The sequence below is a fragment of the Lonchura striata genome, chromosome 1, assembly GCF_046129695.1.
Source record: "Lonchura striata isolate bLonStr1 chromosome 1, bLonStr1.mat, whole genome shotgun sequence".
Lineage (NCBI taxonomy): Eukaryota > Metazoa > Chordata > Aves > Passeriformes > Estrildidae > Lonchura > Lonchura striata.
In genome coordinates, this window is record NC_134603.1 from 2,957,712 (window position 1) to 2,980,109 (window position 22,398).

General features: G+C 48.3%; 1 protein-coding gene across 11 annotated transcripts in view; it reads right to left on the reverse strand.

The window, feature by feature from the left end:
* Positions 1–22,398, reverse strand: part of ADGRB1 (adhesion G protein-coupled receptor B1) — a 283,170-nt gene that overhangs the window by 100,569 nt on the left and 160,203 nt on the right. For all 11 annotated transcript variants that reach the window (XM_077781813.1, XM_077781806.1, XM_077781809.1 and 8 more), the window contains 2 exons: positions 19,302–19,404; positions 18,269–18,312 (listed from right to left, as the gene is read on the reverse strand). In XM_077781813.1, the coding sequence (XP_077637939.1) occupies positions 18,269–18,312; positions 19,302–19,404 (147 nt within the window). The remainder of the gene's footprint in view (positions 1–18,268; positions 18,313–19,301; positions 19,405–22,398) is intronic.

Genomic DNA, 22,398 nt, shown 5'->3' on the forward strand with positions numbered 1-22,398 from the left:
ATCCCGGCCCTGTCTCCGAGAGCACAGGAGGCCCCAGGGCCAGGTTGGGAAGAAGGATGGCTCTCCTGCTACCAAAACCTCAGCTCCAGGGGATGCTGCTTCTGAGAAACCTAAATCAGAACATTTTGATGGCTGAGCGCAGGGCTAGAGGATAAAGAGACAAAATAAAATAAATCAGGCGGATGACAGAGGGGCTGGAATGGGAGGAGGTAGCAGACGGTAAAAGAAATTAAATCAAGAAGCAAAATTAAGGTGCTGCAGGCAAAGATGAAGATGCTGGATTAAAGATTAACCGTAACCAAGATGGAAATGTGGCCCTTTAGAGGTACAAATTGCTTCAATGCATTTCACAAAACCCACACAAATCTCCTAAGAATAAAGTTTTCACAGATGCAGCTGGTTTACAGTAACAGAGATATCTGGACCTAAGAACTCTGGATGGCTTCATGCTCTGCTGTTTCCAGCTGAGAAGGGGAATTAAAAGCAAAGGAAAGGCAATCACCCTAAAAAGTTGAAAGCCCTGCACTGAAGTAAAGGAGAGGGGATGCATGCAGTCATTAGAGAAGGGTTTGGCACTTTACAGATAAATTCTGGGGGTATTTTCAAATCACTCTGAAACCAGGGGAGCTGCTGATCCCTTTGGAGCTGTCTGCTCACCCAGCATTTCCTAATTTATCTCCTGCCAGCCACCTCCAAAGGAATGGTGGGAGAGCTCGACATGGGAGCTCACCTTTCACACCTGCTCCTTCACAGCCCAAAGGAAGAGACAGCTCGGCCAACATCCCCATCAAAGTGGAGCAGGTGGAGCAGGTTCACCCCTGGGCTCCAGCCCTGGGAGCAGAGGATCCTCATCCCTTCACAACACATCAGATGTCGAAACATCTTTTTCAACCCAAGCTATCTGATGATTCTACAATTTTTATTGTTCTGATACTCTGGTAGCAGAGAAGATCGAATGGATGCTGCACATTCCCATGCCGGGATTGCCAGGAGAAAGGTTTCTCGTGAACTGCCACCTTCTTTTAGCACCAGCAACCCACATTTTCCACTGGAGCATCTAAGACCCTATTCCTGGGAGAGTGAGGGGAGTGGAGGAACTGGATGAGGTTGTGAGGTTCAGCTTTTAAAACCCTGAGGTGTTTTTTTCAGACATTCTAATGAGACTTTCCTGGGTGATGCAGACCTAGGGGCACCTACAAAAGAAGCATGGAATGGTTTGGGTTGGAAGGGGCATTTCAAGCTCATTGTAATGAGCAATGACCAGGCTGCTCAAAACTGCATCCAACCTGACCTTGGACATTCCCAGGGATGTGGAAGCCACAGCCTGGCTGTGTGAACCTGTCCCTTTTGATACAACTCTTCTCCTGGGACAAACACAGCCTTGAGCCTTGCTGTTCCTGGCAGGATTCCCATCAGCAGAACCTCAGGGAAACATCAAAATCAAACTCAACGAGCACTTCAAGCCTCCATCAGAGGGATCTGAGCCAGGTGAGAGTAGGATTACACAGGTACACACCCCCACATGGACATGGGGATGCTGCTCTGAAGATGAAAAGGTTTAGTCAGCGTGAGCTCAGTTTGGCACATTTTTTTCCCTGCCACTGCTTTCCTGTGGTCCTTCCTTTCCCTCTGGCCTCCTTTTCCTCTGCACGCCATGAAATGAGCATTTCATGGGAGTGGAGCAGCCAAGTGAAGCTGAGCTGGCAGCTCCTTGAACGCGTGGAATGTGTCCCTCGTTCCCAGCCCAAATTTCGGAAAGCAACATCTGCCTGCTCCTGAAGGTCATTTGGATCCTGGATCGGGGATGCTGCACCACCTCCTCATTGCTATGCTGTGCCTGGAGCAGCCATAAATGTCCTGTCACATGAAATGCTGCCTCATTACAAGTTTTGGGAGGGAGGGGGCAAATCAAATTCAATGAAAACGGCAAAAAACCCACTCAGATGGGACTAGTGTGACTTCTGCCCTTATTTATGTGGGTGTAGAAAAGAATCCAGAGGTTTTGCTTTGGATTTGCACTTGCACAAGGGGAGGAAACCTGTGAGAAATCGAGAGGATGCTAATGTAGTGAGGGGGCTGGTACAGCCATGGCTAAATAAATGCTAATAAATAAATAAATGCTGATGTTTAAGATCACGCTGCCCCCTCTCCTTGAACACGCCGTTCTCAGCCCTCCTGGGAGCTGATCTGATGTTGTCTCACCAGGGGGGGTCGATGTAAACATCTCCCTGGTGGGCAGAGCCCTGATGGATCAGAGGGAAGAGGGAGATATCCCTCGGGAGGAGTGGGAACACAGCGGCACTGAGGCAGCTGGATTCAGGCTGCCAGAACGGTACCTTGGCACAGCTTGGCAGCTGTGAGGATGCAGGGATGCAGGGATGCAGGGATGCAGGGAGCCACTGGCAGCAAAGCAGAGGATTGTAGTGAAGCTGGAAAACAGCAAACTTCCCTTCTCCAGCCCACACGAGCAGCAGCTGCAAACACAAATCAAGCTCCAGACCTGCAAAGCTGGCAGAGGATTTTCCTGCAGGAAGATTTCCCCTGCCATGCAGTCCCAGTGGTTTTAAGTGGGCTGCATGACAGTGGTTGTGTCTGCTCTAATTCCTGCCTCTCTGCCATGGATATCTGGGAGGAAAGGTGTGGAGCCACAGCACCCCAGCAATTTTGCAAGGAGCAGGAATAAGGAGCAGGTGCTGAGCGGAGCAACACGGATCTGCTTGTGCTTTTCTCAGGAAAGCAGGTCACGGGGGAGGAGGGGGAGTCCTTTCCCAGCTTTGCTACTGCAAATGTGTTTAACCAAAGCCACGCTGGTACCCACACGCTCTGCCGGCCCCTCTGGAGCTCATGCAAAGAGGGATTGCTATCAAAACCTTTTAAAGCCACTTTCTGCTAACAAAAATGGCTTGCAGAAATACAAGCTGGTGGAAACCTCTCTACTCCCAGCAATATGTCTTCATTAGGCTTTCTCCTCCCTTGTCCCTATCCTGGTATATCTCTGTATATCTGGAAGTAGAAAGGACAGAGGGTTCCCCAAAAAAAACAGGTAGTGGACTTGACTTTTGTTCTGTTTCTATTCTATTCTATTCTATTCTATTCTATTCTATTCTATTCTATTCTATTCTATTCTATTCTATTCTATTCTATTCTATTCTATTCTATTCCATTCCACTCCACTCCACTCCACTCCACTCCACTCCACTCCACTCCACTCCACTCCACTCCACTCCATTCCATTCCACTCCACTCCACTCCACTCCCACTTTCAGTGACACCCCTACCTTCAGCCACCCACCTTTCCCAAACTGGACAGATGTTGCAGCATCTGTGCCAGCTCGTACTCAGCTGTCTGCTGTACTTTATGTGCTGAGGTTCAGCTGAGGTGCAGTGACAGGTTTGGGAGAGCATTCATCCCAAAGGGAGCTTCTGACTTCCCACTTAGTGAGAAGATGTGGAATATTCCTCAGCTAATTAAATACTTGCCAATTATAAGGCAGCACTGATGATGACTGTGCTGGCTAAAGCAATTTTTACTGAAAAATGTCTCTGCTCTCCTGTCTGGGCTTTGCAGCACTGGGATTGGCCTTTCTTGCAGGAATTGCTGATGGTGCAGGAGCAGGCACAGTCCTAGGGGTGAAATGTCCTTTATTTCCTGCCCATCCACCCCCCACAAACCTGCCCAGCACTAAAGTGCACATAAACCAGTGCCAAACACATCTATCTCTGCCTCCTCCCTTGGCAGGGTGATCATTTCAGCCCTTCCTCTGCACCTCCTGCAGACCTGAACAGATTCCCTGGGCTCTGCTTCCACACTGGAACATCCCTCCAGAGGGAGAAACAGCTCCTGCTGCTCAAAGGATTGTGGTGCAGGGATCAGGATTGGGTCTATAGCTCCCAAGCTGGGAAATTCAGCAGTCCCCCCGAGCCTCACTGATATCTCATGGATTAAGCCAGTAACAGCTGAATGCACTCAACCCTCCTGGCACTCTCTTAGCCAGGGCCCAGGGGAGGCAGGGAGCACGGGGATGAAGCCAGGCAGTATCACCATCACAGATGAAATGCAGATGAAATCCCAGCAGGAAGCTTTTATCCTCTGGTGCAGGACTGCTCATTGCCAGGGTGATTTCTCTGAAAGCCAAGCTGGCACCTGGACCCAGGAATCTCCAAAGGGGGAGATCAGATTGCAGAGGGTGGGGAAAGGGAGATTCCTGCTGCTGCAGCTCTTTCCATCCCAGCCAGGAAGGTGGGCAGAGGGGAATGTCCAGAGCAGAGAAGTAGATAAGCATCAAAATAAGGAATAAACAGTGAAGATTTTGCAGAGAAGAAACTTTCTGGAGCCAGCAAGGAAGCAGAACAAGTTGGGGAGAGAGACAGATTCTGGAAATCAAAGGTGGTCTGAGTGTGTGGAGAAAGTTGATCAGAACATTTAGTTTGACACTCAGGAGTCCTGAAAGGAAAAAAAGTTTGGAAACCACGGTGATAAGGTGTAAATCTGGCAGTTTCCTCCCCAGCCCACCTAAAATGTCCCTGCCAGCACTGCTGGCTCGTGAATCAAGGTCATCCACACAGACTGAGCAGCGAGCAGACAGGTAGGTTAGGACCAAAGGGATGAAGCTGTTGGTCCCAGCCTTCATCTGCCCAAGGGTAACAGAACTGAGCAGGAAAAGTACAGTGGATGTGACAGCTCCCACTCCATCCTCCTGTTTGATCTTCCTTTCTTTCCTGAGATGACAGGAGGTGTCAGAGTGAAGGAGCACCGCTCACAAGCTGGGGGCTCCCAGGCCACCTCTTCTGAAAGCTTTTCTTGGGGGGGTGGGGAGGCCAGGAGGACAAAAATAAATGCTCCTTGTTCAGGGGACCTGAGAGCAGGTCCCCACATCGCTCCTGCTTCAGAGGAGCAGAAAATGTTCTGAGAGTTCCTGTCAGTTCTGCTGCGTTTTGAAGCCGTCTCACCCCTGCAAGCCTCCAAAGCAAAGTGACACTTGTCATTGGACCAACACTGCTCCCTCCTAAACCCTCCAAAAACACTAATCTGGGTAAAGGCAAATGTAAAAGAAAATTCAGAGCTGTAAGTGACCTAGAAAAGGAGACTTCTATTTTTTTTTTTTTTTTTTTGTTCAGCTCCAGTTGCAACAACAGCACACTGAAAGCTGTGAAATGCTGGGGCATGACAGTAACAGGAGTCATGTAAGTCCTGGTCCACAGACTGCAGCAGCAGCTCTTTGCTGGAGAGAGAACAGGCAGGACAACCTCAGCTGCCTCCCAGACCCTGGGAGGAGCTGGCAGAGCTGGCAATTAGCAAAAGCATCTTTTGCATTTCTGTTGCACTTGTAAACGGAGCGAGTTGGGTAGAAATGAGATGAGAAATGCCCGGTGCCGTGATAACATTTTCTAACAACACTTGGGAGGTGCTGATGCCTGAGTGGAGACAAACACAGCAGCCCTCCAGAAGTGGGGGTGGAGAGGGGGAGTTCTTTTTATAGCTACCTGGAAAAAAGAAAATCAAAACCATTTTGTCCCACAAACGGGATATTCCTGGGAATGCCATGGTGGAATGCACCTCACTATCACTTCAAACTGATTTTACGGAGCATTTCTTTACGTACACCATTGTCAAACACTGGAACAGGCTTCCCAGAGAGGTGATCAATCTTTCAAGCCTGTCAGTGTTTGAGAGGGATTTGGAAAACCTCTTAATAACTTTTGGATAGCCCTGAAATGGTTGGGCAAGTTGAAGCTGATGATTGTTTTTAGTCCCTTTTAACAGAAAATTCTATTCTATTCTATTCTATTCTATTCTATTCTATTCTATTCTATTCTATTCTATTCTATTCTATTCTATTTCTATTTCTATTTCTATTCCATTCCATTCCATTCCATTCCATTCCATTCCATTCCATTCCATTCCATTCCATTCCATTCCAATGGCAATTCTGAAATTCTTCCCCTGCCCTGTTCCATGTATCTCATGCAAAACATCTTCAATCTCCCCGCTCACCCTGAGTTGTTTCTCCTGGGGACGAGCAGCAGATTCTCTCCTGGCACTCATCAGTGTGACTTTAATGATTGAAAAAAATCCTGGACTGCAACACAGCCACAGCCATGTGTGTGCTTTCCCCATCCTTGCATTCACACTGGATCTCCATGCCTTGGGCATGTTTAAATTACACGTTAGGCATCAAAAATCCCTTTTCTCCAGGTACCTTTGCAGCTGAAGGATGATTTTCCCAGCCAGGACCTAGATTCTGCAGTAATGCTGGACACAGGGAGCTCCCGCCACTCTCCTTGTGTTGTTCCATGTGCAGCAGCTCTGGAGACACTTTTTTCTTGGATTTTAGGCATTTGCATCACAGAGTTCTGCCTCCCTCATCAACACCAGTAACCAATCAGTCCCTTGGAACATATTTTAAATGTCAGGAAACTCTCCAGCACTGTTTTGACCAATACTTGGGATACCAGGGCTGGAAAAGATCTGTCTGAACACAATTCCCAGCAGCAGTGATACATTACTGCAGCTTCAATTTGGGCTGGCATGGAAGATTAAAGGTAAAGATATCCCAGATGGCAGCCAGAAAAAAACCCTGCAACACCCCTTTGCCCAGGCCCCAGCCTGGGATTATGGGTGAAAAAAAGTCAGTGGCATATTGATTATCCCTGGGATATTCCTGTGTCAGTAGCCTTGCTGAGGTTTGAAGATTCCTTCCTTAAGATTTGACATATGAGCTCTACACACCGTTAAATAAATAATAACCACAGCTAAAAAGGAATAGCATTCTCTTGGATCCCAGCTCCTCTGGGCTCCTTTTCTCCCAGTTCAGGCCACAGTTAACTTTTATTCAGAGCCACCAGCAGAGCTGTGAGACAGGGCAGGAAAGATGAGTTGTGGCTCTGCTCTGCTCCTCCTGGTGACAGAGGATAAAACACTCCCTGGGTTTCTCCTTCCCCACCTGAAAATGACACAGTTCTGGTTCTGGGGACAGAAAAATCACTCATCAGTGCAATTATGACCCTTTCCATTTTTGTCTCCTTTGCTGGCTGGTGGTGGATTGGATCCATTACCCAAAAATGGGGAGGACTCGATGTGCTTCCTACCCATTTTGCTGCCTGTGATGCCTCAGGTTTTGGCTTTTATATTTTTCAGATTCTGGGCTGCTTTAGTGTGTACTTCTGAGCTTTGTATTAGGGGATAGCAAGCTCTCTTCACAGACTAGGTAAACAAAACAATTCCTTCTCTAGCTGGGGACCAAGGACAGATGATCCAAATTTCAGGCCCAAGAGCATAAACAAGGACTGAAGAGAGAAAAACAAGAAGGATGGGACTTCATAACCTTAAAGTTGTAATTGGACAATTCATTCCAATATGCAAATAGACCAAAACTTATAGAAGTGAGAGACCCTGTGACTGGTCATGCATTTTGTGACCATTTTGGTTCACCTTGGGTGTAGCTCTGGCTGGCTTTTGTGCTGCCCAAGGTGGATCCTTGGCCTTCTAATAAATCCCTACTTTATCCTGTCTAGTCTCTGTTCTAGGTCAGCCTTCACAAGGCATCACCTGCACTTCCATCCTCAGCAGCAAGAATGGTTCTCCTCAAACCTGGGAAGATCAAGGCTCTTGAGGGGTCAGGCTTCAGGCCACCACCATAAAATCACAGAGTGGTTTGGGTTGGAAGGAACCTGAAACATCATCCCATTCCAATCCCTTTCCACAGGAAGAGACACCTTCCATTACCCCAGGTTGCTCCAAGCCCTGTCCAATCCAGCCTTGGACACTTCCAGGGATGGGGCAGCCACAACTTCTCTGGGCACCCTGTGCCAGGGCCTTGCCACCCTCATCCTGCCATGCACCAGGCTCTGGCAGAGGGTGAATTTATTCCCTCAGAGACAGCCAGCAAACCCCTTCCTGACATCCCACCAACATTCCGCATGTCCATTAAACCCCCTGGAGATGCAGCTCTGGCCTGAGGCAGAAGGGAGCTCTGGGAGATGAACACTCATCTTCCAACTGGTCAGCGCTGTAATTGAATTAAAGGATTTGCAAAGCCCTGGAAAGAGCCTTGACAAGTCTGAAAATTGTTCTGTTCTGTGAAATTGGGCTTTTTGACCTCACTGCATCAGTTATTTTTCTGACTGAGGGTTAAAGTGCATCCAAATAAATCTGATGGGCAGCACACAAAGGATTTATCTTCTCCGGGAGTTTTGCTCACTGCCTTTCAGGATGGCCACTGGGAGAATCTGTCGAGCTCCACATCGAGTTGGCTGTCAGAGCAGGCTGGATATTCCATGTTTTTGCTAATCCTCTCTGCCATGGGGCTGAGAGGCCGTGGAGAGCTCAGGTGGGATGCACAGGTTGGTGTCTCGTGCCCTCACGTGAGCAATCTCACAGTGGTGGCCCTGAGCCTCCTCATTTTACCTCATGAAGACCAAAATTGACGTGGTGACCCTCCCTGCTGCCCACACAAAACAAAAAACATGACGGGAGCTCCTCTGGGTGACCAGTCTGACCATCAAACTCACCTTTAGATAACCAGTTCTCAGTGATTAATAGGAATGCTTATTTTTGCTCACTAACAAGACCTCCTTGCTCCCAGATTTTCTGACATTTCGAGGAGCTGTCTGATGTTATTTAGCACAGCAGGCTCGGGGAAAACTGAGGCACGAAGCTTACACTGATTTGCCCAGACACACAGAAAATTCATCATTAGACAAGGGCTGCATCCTGGGCACTGTGGCCTCTTTTTGCTGCTGTTTTAGCAGAACATTTCATCTTCTAGGATAGTGCACAAGCAGTCAGGTGAAAATGAACACTAATCCTTTTCTCCTCTTTAAAACAGGGGCAAACTCTCCCCATCCTTATTCACAGTGTGCCAGTTCTGGAGCCTTTTCCACCACATCCACAGCCCTACCTTGTCCATCCTGCCAGTCCATAACCTTTGAGCAATGGCATGGACTCAAGAGTCTGCACCCTGACCATTCCCATGGAATCCCATCATGAGAATGAGGGGTCTGGGACTGGAATGGACAAAACAGATAAAATTTGATATTAGGGAGAAATTCTTCCCTGGGAGGGTGCCGAGGCCCTGGCACAGGGTGCCCAGAGAAGCTGTGGCTGCCCCTGGATCCCTGGAAGTGTCTAAGGCTGAGTTGGATGGGGCTTGGAGCAACCTGGGGTAGTGGAAGGTGTCCCTGCTCATGGAACAGGGTTGGAATGGGATGGTCTTGAAGGTCCCTCTCTACTCAAACCATTCTCTGAGTCTATGCTGAAGTTTTAGAAATACAAAATTTATTTTGGTTGTGGTGGATACCGCTGTTTCTGGCTTGCAGCTCAAGGATTCATTAAAAAATGAGACATTTTCAGAAGTTCATCAGAACTTGCCTCCGTCTTGCAAGGAAGTTGAACAAAAGAAGCCTGATGGGCAAACTTCTTCTTCTCTCCTGAACAGAAACACATAAAAACCACCTGCTCAAACATCTGCCTAGTGCTGATGGTCTGGAATTTGTCCAGCCCTGGTCCTGAAGCACTTGTGGTCATAACACACCTTCCTCAAATATGCACAAGCTGCTCTTGGGCCCTCAGCTCCCAGCAAAGTCTATCCTGTTCCAGAGGATAGAGACAGAACCATTTGGAAAGTGGTGCTCTGTACCCAGACAGAATTTCTTGAGCCCATAAAGGCAGAATAATCAATCCAGAAAAGAAGCACGTGGAGGTAAAGCGACTCCACTCTGAATTTCACACACAGAGGGTGCAGAGCATTCTGCTGGTGCAGCTCTTTCTGTCTCCTCCATGCACCGAGCCTGCCTTGAAGCTGGTTCAAAGCTGCACCCTGTCGAGTCACTGGAGTTAGAGCACACCAAAATCAGGCAGCAGATTTCCCCAGTCTGCCTTTTCCCCCACACTTCAAGGCCTGGAGCTGTGACCCAAAGCTCTCCACCAGCACACACAGATGCCTGGGCTGTGTTGTTACAGCCTGGAGTCTCCTCAGGCAACCTGGGAAAGTTAAGCTGGATTTCCACCACAAGCCACCCTCAGCAGCCTGGCATGTCCATGAAGATGGCTCCAGCAGAGCTGGCAGGGATGGCAAGGCAGGGATGCAGCCATAGAATCATGGAATTGTTGGTTGGAAAAGAGCCTCAAACCCAGATCTTGACCCAGCACTGCCATGTTCACCACTAAACCTCAACCCCAAGTGCCACATCTATGCATTTTTTAAATCCCTCAGGGGATGGTGACTCAGCCACCAGCCTGGGCTGCATGTTCCAGGGCTTGGCAACTCTTTCCATGAAGTAATTTTCCCTAATATCCAATCTAAACCTTCCCTGGTGTGACTTGAGTCTGTTTCCTCCTGTCCTGTTGCTTGTTAACTGGGAAAAGCATTGACCCTCACCTGGCTGCCCCTTCCTCCCCCGTCAGGGGATTGTGGAGAGCCAGAAGGTCCCCCCTGAGACTCCTTTTCTCCAGGCTGAGCCCCTCAGCTCCCTCAGCTGCTCCTGGTGCTTGTTTGTTTGGATTTTTGTTCCAGAATACACAGCACAAACACATGTGAGCACAGGAACCATCCTGAACCTCACGAGGCTCCAGCTCTCACCCTCAGCACTGAGCTGAGGCTGGGAATCATCACTGACCCCAAAGCCCCTTCCCAGTGGGAGCATCCTCCAGGTGTCAGTGTCTGGCTTCTGCCAGCTCTGTAGAGAGAATTCATTTATTCCACCCATATGCCTGAGCTGGCTAGGGAAGCAAGGGAACATTTGATTCAGGGCCTCTGAATCCTCGGTCCTCTCCCCTTTTCCCTTCTGTCAAAAGAATTAAACCTTGCTCTGATGGCAGGCAGCAAAGGCCTCGTGTTCTGCTCAGCTTCTCCTGCATCCTGTCTTGTGAGAGGCACTGGAGAACAACCCAGCACTGCTGTTCCAATTCTGTGGACAATTCTGACCACTGGGAAGTAGCTCAGCAAAATCCAAAGGAGTTTAACTCCCGTCCCAAACAGGGATGGACACAGCCCTGTGCTCTGCTGCTTTGTGCTGACAGAATTGGCCACCTCTTTCCTGAAACACCAGGAATCCAGGCAACAACTCCCAGGAAAAGGTGTCCTTGTAACCAAGGAGGTGTCTGGTAAAACAGCCCCCTGAAATCTGCCTTTCTTTGTGCTCCCAGCAGCCCAGAGGCTGAACAGGGACAAATCCTCAGGCTCTGGAGGTGTGACTGGGTTTCACTGCATTGCCCTGTTTTGTCTGCTCTCACCTAGGGCTAGAAAAAGCCTCCTGGGACTGTAATTCCATCTGCCTGGTTGCACATTGTGAGTGCAGTCAGACAGGCTGAATTAAGGGATCCTTCTAACTGGGTTTAACACAGGGGAACTAATGGGAATATTCAGATTAACCTCCCTGCATGCCCCTGTGTAGCCAGCACGAGGCTTTCTTCCCTCACTGACATCCCCCAACACATCCACAGGAGCAGGTGGGAAAGGCAGGATTTGCAGCTGTGGGGAATTGAACTGATTAAGGGCAATGGAGCTGGAGCAGGGGGACTGGCAAACACCAGAACGTGTTTGGGATCACATGAAGGGCAGCGTTGCTCCTTCACAGCTGGGCTGTTGCAGTAAAATATAGATGTAATATATAATTTGTGTAAAATTAATATGTAATATGTCATTAATAGATCCAAAGGGGAGAGCAGAGCACTGATTTCTCACAGGGTTTTAGGGTTTTAACAGACCACCAGGTCAAGGGAGGTGACCTCTGCTCTGCCCCTGTGAGACCCTTCCTGGACTGTGTCCAACGCTGAGGCCTCCAGCATCAGAAGGACGTGGAACTGCTGGAGAGATTCCAGAGGAGACCACAAAGATGATCAGGGATGAAGTCCTTCTTCTCTGGAGCCCAGCTGGGAGAGCTGGGGGTGTTCAGAGTGGAAAAAAGAAAGTGTCAAGGACACCCTAGAGCCCCTTCCAGTGCCTGAAGGAGCTCCAAGAGAGCTGGAGAGGGACTTTGGACAAGGGATGGAGAGCCAGGACAAGGGGAATGGCTTTAATCTGAAAAAGGGTGGATTTAGGTTGGATATTAGGGAGAAATTCCTCCCTGGGAGCATGGCAAGGCCCTGGCACAGGGTGCCCATAGGAGCTGTGGCTGTCCCATCCCTGGAAGTGTCCAAGGCCAGGTTGGACAGGGCTTGGAGCAACCTGGGGTAGTGGAAGGTGTCCCTGCCCATGGCAGGGTGGTGGAACTTGAGGACCTCTGAGGTCCTTTCAAGCCAAACCATTCTGTGACTCTGTGAAGTGTCTGTACCTGGGGAATCACTCATCCCTGTCAGCACAGACAGGCTGGGACTGCCTGATCCACAGCTCTGGCAGGGTCACCAATGCTCTGCGTGACAGACCGGGGGAAAGAGAAGCTGTTCCTTGACTTTGGAAAGCTTTTCTTCAAAAGACAGGCACTGGGAGATGGATTAATTGATGTGATGAGCAAAATTTCTGTGGGATGGTAGAGATAAGGCAATTCCTGCGTGACATGTTCCTGGTGGTGGGGAATTGAGAAATCAAGACAGCTGTAAATGCCCTCCAAAGGGAATCAGACCAGCAAGGCTGGGATCCCAAAAAGCCCCAAACAGCACAGTTAAGGAAAGTGAATGCCTTTCTCTTTCAACAAGTGGTGTGGAGCACATGGAACTCACACCGTGTCCTTGTGCTGCCTTGCAAGGATTTTCCTTTTATCCTGCAGGATGTGCAGTCAGGAATTCAGACAGCTTGAGATTCTGCAGATTAGACACTGGCTATCCCACCCAAAAACCAGGAATTTCAGGCAAAGCAGCTGCACTTCAAGATTCATGGGGTATCTGGACCACAAACACCAAAGAGTACAATTACTCTATGAAAAAAATTATACAAACAATTCCTTCTTCTAGGATATTTTGGGGATATTCAGCTCCTCTGAGTTGTTCCAGACAAAGCAAACGAACAGAAACACCCCAAAAAAACTTGCTCTGACACTTCAAAGCTCTCCCAGTGGTTTGTGTCTCTGGCACCTCCAGGACTAACACACACCTTACCCATCAAGCAGTTCCTGTCTGAAAAAATCCCCTGAGCAGGACTGTCCTCAGCCTCTGGAGGTGTATTTTGGGATACCACGAGTTTCCAGGTGGTTTCACTTCACCCCAGAGCTGAGGCAGTGTTTGTTTTGTTCTCCAAGCCTAACCTTGCTGGTACAGGTCACCTTTCTAAACAGTGAGGTTTGCATTTCCCAAGTCAGGTAGGTGAAAGGCTTTAATTACTGGAACAATCTTTCCCAAGGGAAGCCGAGGGTGTCCTTGAATTAACACCACAGATTCCTGAGGCGCTTTCTTTTCCAGGAGCAGAAAAGCTTTTATGCATATATTTTTGAAGGTTTGGAAAGGCCTCTTAAGATCAGTTATTGTAATGCCTGGTTATTATAATGCTTAGTTATTAAAATGAGACAGAAGAGCAGAGGAGTTGCTCAGGAGCCAGGTGTTCCCTGTGGGATGAGGGCTCCCCTGGCAATGCAGACCTGCTGGATCTCCCTCCCTGTGTGTCTGGGCTTGGGTTTCACACCTGCATGGCCTGATTTTGTCTCCTGCACCAGGGGCTAAAATACAAGCCCTCAGCTGGCTTGGACCCTGTTGTCACCAAGGAGGGGACAAGTTGCGCTCACCTGTTGCAGCCTGATCCCATATTGCCTCTCCAGACCCTTCATAGGATTTTGGGATGGAAGAGACTTTACATATCTTCTCATTCCAACCCCCTGGCACACCTCCCACTATCCCAGGTTGGTCCAAGCCCTGTCCAGCCTGGCCTTGGACACTTCCAGGGATGAGACTTTCTTGGGCATTCCAGTTTTCAGGGTTCCAACATCACCCTCACAGCAAATAATTTCTTCCTAATATCCATCTAAACCTACTTTATTTCACTTTAAAGCCATTCCCCTTGCCCCATCACTCCATGCCCTTGTCAGACATCCCACACTTTGTGGTTTGTGACTGTCCCTTTCCATCTCACACCAGTTCTCCTCATTTACCTGATCCCGTGCTCAAAGAACACCCAAACACAGCTTCAACGGCCTGAACCCAGACTCAGCAGCCCCATGGGGCAGCAGGACAGCCTTGCAACACTAAATAGCCCCACATCTTCCTCTGCAGCCACAGAATCATGGAATTGTTAAGTCTGGAAAAGATCACTGAGCCCAACTCTTGACCTACATTTGCCATGCTCACCACTACACCTCATCCCCAAGTGTCACATCCACACATATTTTGGATACTCCCAGGAGTGGTGACTCCACCACCTCCCTGGGCAGCCTGTTTCAAAGCCTGACCACTTTCCCAGTGATGAATTTTTTCCTAATATCCAATCTAAACCTCCACCCGTGCATCTTGAGGCCATTTCCTCTTGTCCTGTCACTTTTTACCTGGGAGAAGAGACTGACTCCAACCTCATTAAAACGTCCTTTCAGGGAGTTGTAAAGGCACGTGAAGTGATGCTGTCAGCACCAGTAACAAACCTTGGCTCTGTCTTCCTGTTCTCATTGCCAAATGAAATCCCTGTTGTGCACCAGGGCAAGGCAGGTGAGAAATGAAACTCACAAGAACATGAGCACACAACCATGGCTCTATTTATCAACTCCTCCCCTGTCCCAGGAGGAAAAAGAGGGAGCAGGAGACCAGATCCTGCCTGGGTTTTCACTTCATCAGGGCTAAGCAGCCAATAATTACTCCAGATGAATACCCTTGGAGAAGAGCCAGAGAATCCCAAATAATTCTCTGATTTCAACTTTCAATTTACCCAGCCCATGCTAAGCTCATTAATCACACTCGCAGCACCCAACACAACAGAAATTAGTCCCTGATCTTCTCCCCTCTTATTTCATGCCATGAGGAGTTGGGGGCGAGGGAAAGAGAAAAGAGAGGAAGAGGTGCCACCCACGAATCTCAGAGTCACTCACAAGGGCTGGGATTAATAAATCAAAAATCCATTGTTAATAGTACAAGCTTAAATATCCATCTAAATGCAAATTAATGAACACTCAAGGGTCCTTCCTCTTTTTCTATTTCCAAGTGCTCTGTTTGACAGCTCCATCTTTGAGGAAGCACGTGGTCACCAGATAATTGTCTGATTCTAATTGCAATTTTACAGTCCAACCCTTCACAGCCCATGGATTTTAAGTGACCTTTAAAGGATTTTGGCTCTGGATGGGATTGGAAGCTCAGGTGGCTGCAGGAACAAGCAGGAGCTCTCAAGGGAGGATTGCTCCAGGTTTCCAGCCTCTTTACCTGTTCAGTCACAGGAGGCAAGGGGTTAAAACCAGAGGCTGGGTCAGTGGAATCACGTTAGGGTTAGGGTTAGGAATCAGGTGGAATTTGGGTGACTGAGATCTGCAGCCTCAGGGGGGTGGCTGTGAGTGTCAGGAAGCTCCACCTGGCCACCCATCCTTGGACAGGAACACGGAGAGAGGCAAAAGAGGAATTTTCAGGGGGCTCAGCATCTTCTGAGAAAGCAACACCACAACAGGCTGGCTTGGGCCACACAGGGAATGCAGCAGGGGGAGAACAGGCAAAGAAATGAAGCTGTAAAACCATTAAATTGATCAGAACTGGGAAACGGGATTTCACAGAATCGTGGAACGGCTCGGCTTGGAAAGGACCTTCAAGAACATTTAATTATTTAATTCCAACCCCTGTGCCATGGACAGGGACACTTTCCCCTAGACCAGGTTACTCAAAGCCCCATCCAACCTGATCCTGAACACTTCCAGGGATGGGACACCCTTAGATTCACCCATTGGCACAACCACCTTATGAGACTGATGGATGGGAAAACCTCCAGGCCACAGGGAGAGGTGGAAGGAAGGAGGAGAAGGGAGCAAAGAGGGGAACCACAAAAGAGTGGCTGAACCATGAGGTTTCCTGGCACAGAGAAACCAATCAGGACCTCTACCAGATACCAGGGTGCAAAAGTTCTTGTTCCAAGCAGAAAACAATAACCCAAAATTGTGATTCAAACCCCTCAACAGCTCCAGAGCACTGTTCAAGTTTGAGGTGAGCAGTCAGGACTGGGGAACAGGGTTTGCATAATTTGCCTTTCATTAGACTTTCCCAAGAGGTGGCAGTGATAGCAAATCAGCTTTCAAATGTTGTGCAAATCAGCTTTTAAAATATTGCACCAACAGTTTGGCAGCTCCCCTCGCCAGAGCTTGCTGGATCAGCTCTAAGTTTTGGAACATTGTCCGAGCAAAAATCTGCTGATATCAGGATCTGGGGCTTTTCAGCTGCTCAAGATTGTAAATGTTGGTTGCAAACACTTGCAGGCATGCACACACACACACCCTAAAATCCCAAAACATGGAGAAAGTGGAGGCTTAGCAGCAGCATTTGCACAACCAATCTGCTGGGGGGTTGGAATCCATCCTTGAAAATTGACCTGTGGCCTTGGTGGCAAGAAATTTCCTGCTCAGCTCTTAGCTCCCATTCTTTGGTGCCATGAGGATGCAGTGATGGAAGACTGAAAGGAATCCCAGCATCCTGCACTTCCAGAGGGACAACAGACACCCCAAGAAGCTGCTGAGCCTTGGGAGGAAGAGTGTGGAGCAGCCAGAGCTCCCAGGGCAGGCAGTACCTGGTCTAGGGGGTTGGAATGAGATGCTCTTTAGGATCCATTCCAACCCAAACCATTCTCTAGGATGAGGCAGAGCTGATGATGTTGAACTGGGCTGCTCTGCCTCCAGTTCAGAAATGCCAACCAAACCTCTCAGTCCATGCTCAGCACTGGGCAAGCCTTCATCTGTGTCCTACCAGGAACTTCCCAGTGCCAGCTCTGACAGATTCCTGTAGCCACCCTGAATGGCATCCCTGTCCCTCAGCCATGCCCAAACTGGATTTTGCTCTTTTCATGCTCAGGCTGCAGCTAATTGAATCCAGGGAAACATCTCCATCTTCCTGGACACAACCCTCTCTCTGCTTTTGGCAAGCCAAAGGCAGTGGGATGGAGTGCAGAGCAAAAGGGGCAGTGGTTCCAGCTCCTGCCTTTACTTGCCAAAGACTGGGCTGTTGTACAAGTGCTTTAATTCCATTCCAGCTTGGAGAAACATCAGATCTAGCAGAGCAGGCCAGCTCCTGAAGCTTCCCCCCAATCCAACCCTCTGTGCTGACCCACACACTCTTTGGCACACAGAAAATACTATCAAACCCCCTTTTATTAATTTCTTAAAAGTCCACCTGCATCTCAACCATCTTCTAATGCTGGAACATTTTTCACTAGAAGCCAGAGGGGCCAGTTCTGCCCTGGGCTACAACACAGGAGAGATTCCACAAGCAGGGAGAACCTCTGGGTTCTTCAGCTTTGCTTTGGATCCACTCAGAGATGCCAAATTAATCCCAGACCAACAGGAACTGAGCTGAGTGTAAATATGATGCCTGCCTCTGTGTGCATATGCTACTTAATGGAGCATAAAAGGACAAGAATAGAATCATTTTTCAGATGCGCTGGTAATAATAATAAATAACAATAATAAATGCAGGGGCATGTGCCAAATGTCTGAGATCTCAAGGAGAGGAACTGACTGCAAGCAGAAGAGGAGCCAGGTAGGTGCTCAAACTGAGATGCAAAAGTCAGTGAAGTAAAACCACCATTAAATCAAACACTTTGTATCCTTGTCAAGTTCACTCAGGATTTAAGACCTCACTTTCAGAGCGGTTGTGGGTTTTTATTTTTTTCTTTCTATGATGCACATTCTTGGACAACAACTTCCCATATGGAATTTATGGTCCCAAATCTTCATGGTAATTTGAGATGTTTTTTTTTTTCCCCTGCTGGTCACAAGCACATCACTCAAACCCTCCTGAACAGCAGCAGTCACTGCTGGAATTCTGGCAAAAATCATTTTTCTACATCACAGCAGCACAATGCAAAGTTCATACCACCTGAACTTCACCTCCACAGGCCATATTTGCAACTTTTTGTTACTCTCCTTACAGTGCATGATTTGGGGTGAGCACTGCAGAGACCCAAGCACAGCTGTGCTGAGCTCAATCTGAGAAGTTCCACAGTCCTGGGTCCCAGTTCATGCATCCTTTATGTGGAAAAATCCAAAACAGCACTAAAAGACAGCTCAGAGAGAAGCAGTGCACGTGTGAAGGAAGAAGCACTCCCCATCAGGGCAAATTAAATAGCGAGTGGAGAGAGCAAGAACTGACACATCACTGTTAAAATTGTGATGATTTCACCCAAAAAAGCAAACAGACCTCTGAGAGTGAAGAGAAACCCACAGGACTCACCCATCATTTTCATCCCACAGGATGCAGGTCTGGTTGGTTGTTCCCTGCCAGGAGACAAGAAAGGGAAAACAGAAACAAATCAGTGTCAGGCTGTTTGTGGAGTGTCTGGACTGGAATGAGGAATGTGGGGCCTGTAAATCTCCTTCCACTGCCCTAAGGATGGGGTGTCTGGGATATACCAGACGAGCTGTCATGGATCTCAAATCCTTGGAATGGCTTTTGCCACCCTGGGATTGAAAAGGCAGAATAAAACATGCTTTGGTTCGTTCTGCATCATGAGCACTGCAGAGGGGTTTGACTCTGCCTCTCTCCTGACTCAACCCACGGATCTTCCTCCTTATCCCTCCTCTCACACAGAATCCTTTTGCTGCTCCCTTCTGGAAAGTGGATCAAATACAGCCTCTGCATTTGTGGGACAAAAGCACAGCCCTGCAGGAGGGGGTCAGGTGTGTTTAAAGCCTCCTGGAAGAGGTTTGCCTCAGACTCCAGCTGCTGAGACAGCTTTGGAAAAATCCCTCCAGCAAAGTCCAAAGACACAACAGATCTCAATATTCATGTTGTAGAGCCTCAGGAGGGCATCTAATCTTCACAAGAATGGGCCCTGGGGTATGTAAATGTCCATCCCATAAATCTGCTTAGGGTTGAGCAGAGGAACCCGGAGAGAATTTTTGCCTGCCATGGAAAGCATTGAGGAAAACAGTAATATTCCAGAATTAATGGGAACAATCTTTCCCCCTGCCTTTCCCTCCTCAAGGAAGACCATTGCTACATCAAGTTATTTTAATGAGTGCACAATTATTCCTGTGTGATGATGCCCACGATGAAATGGTGTGAACTGGGGACAATCACGGCCATGTCCCCTGTGCCAGCAGCGTCACCCTCCTGCTGCTCTGGAAATGAAGTTTGCTTTGTTTTTTTGGGGGGAAGATGTCAGGAGCCCATCAAAACCACCTCCTTCCTTGCAGCAACACATTCCTGCCCTGCAGAAGCAAACACAGCCGTGGGATGGGGCAGGTTCCCAGGAACCACTTACGTTGTACAGGTGGGAGAATTCGATTTCCAGAGGGGTGAGGAGAGACCGAGGGAATGGCTTCACAGTCACAGAGATGACTTTGGAGTTCAGAACGGTGCTGTTCCTGGGGAGGAGAGGGGAAAGAGAGCTTTTAGAGGGGTTTTTGTGGAGCAGGGAATCCTGTGGCAACCATCACTGGGGGTGCAAGGTTTAGAGTACACAGTGCAGAAAGGGGTTGACCCCATTATTATAAAATTCTCCCCAAGACATTTGCTGCTGATGCACCCCCTGGGCTCCCCTCACAGCCAAACCACATCCAAAATCAAACCATTTTATGAACCTTATCAACCCCTAAAGCAACTGGCCTTAGAGTCTGTATCTTTCCCAGAAATAAAATATTCCTGGGCTCATTCTCTGTCTCTGCCATGAGGAGCTCATTTGGACTGCAGTGAGCATTGCAGGTCCCTTCCAACTCAGAATATTCCATGATTCCACATGTTTCCCCCCCAAAAAAAAATCCCGTTTTGCCTCTCCAAGGCTGGCTTAGCCTGCACTGCAGTGAGGCTGAGGCATGGTTGCTTATCCTTGGGGCAGCACAGGATCCTGGCTGGAGGCACTGGTGTGTATCTTCATCCCCTGAGGACCAAAAGCAAATGGAAAAAGGCCAAACCTTTCATGTAGATGTCTAAATGTCTGTGCCCAGACAAATATTGTAATAAATCTGGCAGCCCTGGGAGATTTGGCTCTTGGGAGGGGCAACAAGTGAGGAGGTATCTCTCCTTCCTGGAAAGCCAAACTCTTTGTAGGCACTTCCCTGGACACTGGACATCAAAATATACAGTTTCCTAATTTTTCTGCATTTATTGAAGTTTAACAAACTGTGCAAAAATAGTTTGCTTTTCTCTCTGGATTTTATCTTTCTTTTTAAAAAATAATTAGATGGGAAAGATTTGCACTTGCTTAACAGCAGCTTAAAAAAAATAGTGTTTAAAGAAAAAAAAGGGGGAAAATATTTGGAATTGTCCACAGATGTGTAAGTGGATGCTCAAAAGGCTACTGTTACACTAACACTAGAGGGAACAACAACATTGATTTAACAGAGAAAGAAAAAAATCAAAAATATATCTTTTCCTTTTAAAAAAAGGAAAAAATTAAACGAGAAAAAGAAGAAAAAAGAATGACGTGGCAAAGCCCAACTATCACCCTACAGAGTAAAAGTAAAGGAGCAAATCAATGGGAGCAGGCAGCTGTAAGAAGCTAAAACTGGGATGTGCTGAAAGGCAAGCAGCAGTGCATGTCTTCATTAGAGGCTGTGTCTGTAAGGGTCAGTCCTTGGGTCAGCGCTGCTGAATATTCGCAGGAGCAGCAGGGATGACACCCAAACCTCCTTGTGGGGGCTGAGGGGCAGCTGAGAATCGATGCAGCCAACACAGACAGAAAGAGAATTTGATTTTTCAGCGTGGTAAGTTGTTGGAACACAGGAGCCACCAGTGTGCAGACCGTGAAGGGTGATCAGTGGCCAAGAAGCTGCAGCCCAACCAGAAGTTGAAGGAGGCTTATAAAACAATGGAGAGCAATTTTTAATGTGGATAAATAATGACAACACAAGGGGGAATGGTTTTAAACTACAGGAGGAGAGGTTTGGATCAAATGTCGGGAAGAAATTCTTTGCTCAGAGGGTGGTGAGTCCTGGCACAGGTTGCCCAGAGAACCTGTGGATGCCCCATCCCTGGAAGTGTCCAAGGCCAGGTTGGATGGGGCTTGGAGCAGCCTGGAATAGTGGAATGTGTCCCTGCCCATGGCAGGGGGTTGGAATGGGATGATCTTTAAAATCCCCTCCACTGGGATGAAGCAAAGAATGTCTGCACCCTCCTTGTCTGGATTCCACTGTGCTGTTGGGTTCAATTTCACTTTGAGAGGTGGAAACAGCAAACGGACTTCAAAACAGAGACACAAAATCAATCCAGGTGCAGGAAAACAAACAAAATTTCTCTGTTGGAAAGCTTGTCTGATAGTTCCTTGCACGTGGGGGGGCTTTTCAGTCACCCACCCGAAGGCCAAATGCCTGGAAGTGAAAGCCAGACAAATTCAGCCTTAAAAAGAGAGGCAGGCTCCTGGCAGAGAAGGTAATTAAGCAGCTGAGCAGCTTGTCGGGGGCGGAGAAGGACTCAGTGTCACGGGGAATCTTTCAGGAGGAAGATGAGTCGCTTTTCCTACAAGCACGTTGCAGTTCGTCTTCTGGGAAGGAAACAACACACGCAGAGATTGGGCTTGAGCAGGAGCTCAGGGGGCTCCTGAGTGGGCACCGAGGGTGTGCAAAGGGCTGTGGGCACAGTGCTGGCTAACAGGGAGAGCCAGGCTGGTGGCTCTCTGCTGTCCGTGTCCTCTGCAGCAGAGTCCAGCTGGGACCAAGCGCCTCTCTCACCTCCCTGGCTTGGAAAATCAGGTTTTGTGTGCAGCCCATCCCAACTGCCACGGCTGCCAAGATCTGCTGGGCTCTCTGGATCCAAGGGGACAGAGTAATGTGTGACTCAGAGACGGAATTGCTGCTTGGGGGGAGGTAAATTGGGACAATTAGGAACAGCTCAGCTGGTGCTGTTTGTTGAGTTAAATCCACTTGTTCTTTTTTCCTTCCTGGAAGAAACCCTCTGCATTGAATCAGAGTGGTCCAGTCCAGGGTTTGAGTCCATATTTCTTATGTGTACCCAGGAATAACTGGTCTCCTCAGTTGTCAGAATATTTTTGACCCATAGGCAGCTACGTGGTTATTTAACAACATTCTCCTTTTTAACGCTGTGTCCATTTGCACAGCACTGAAGTAAGAGGTATTTTACTGCTGCTTTCATTTATCTTTTATTTTGTTTTTCATTTGACTGTCCACAAGTGATTCAAGACTCGAGATGTTTTTAAAGAGGGACTGTCCTTTAATTAAGGAACATCTTAAATCAGCTCTCCTCTGGGAACGCAGATCGGAGGCTGCGGCTGCTGCAGCTGCTGGTTATCAGAGCTCATTCCCTGCCTGGCCAGAGGAAGCTGAAATACCACTGGAGCATTTGAGCCAATGATGTTTATTGCCCTTCTGATCTAATTCCCACTGCTGTAATGGAAGATATTACAG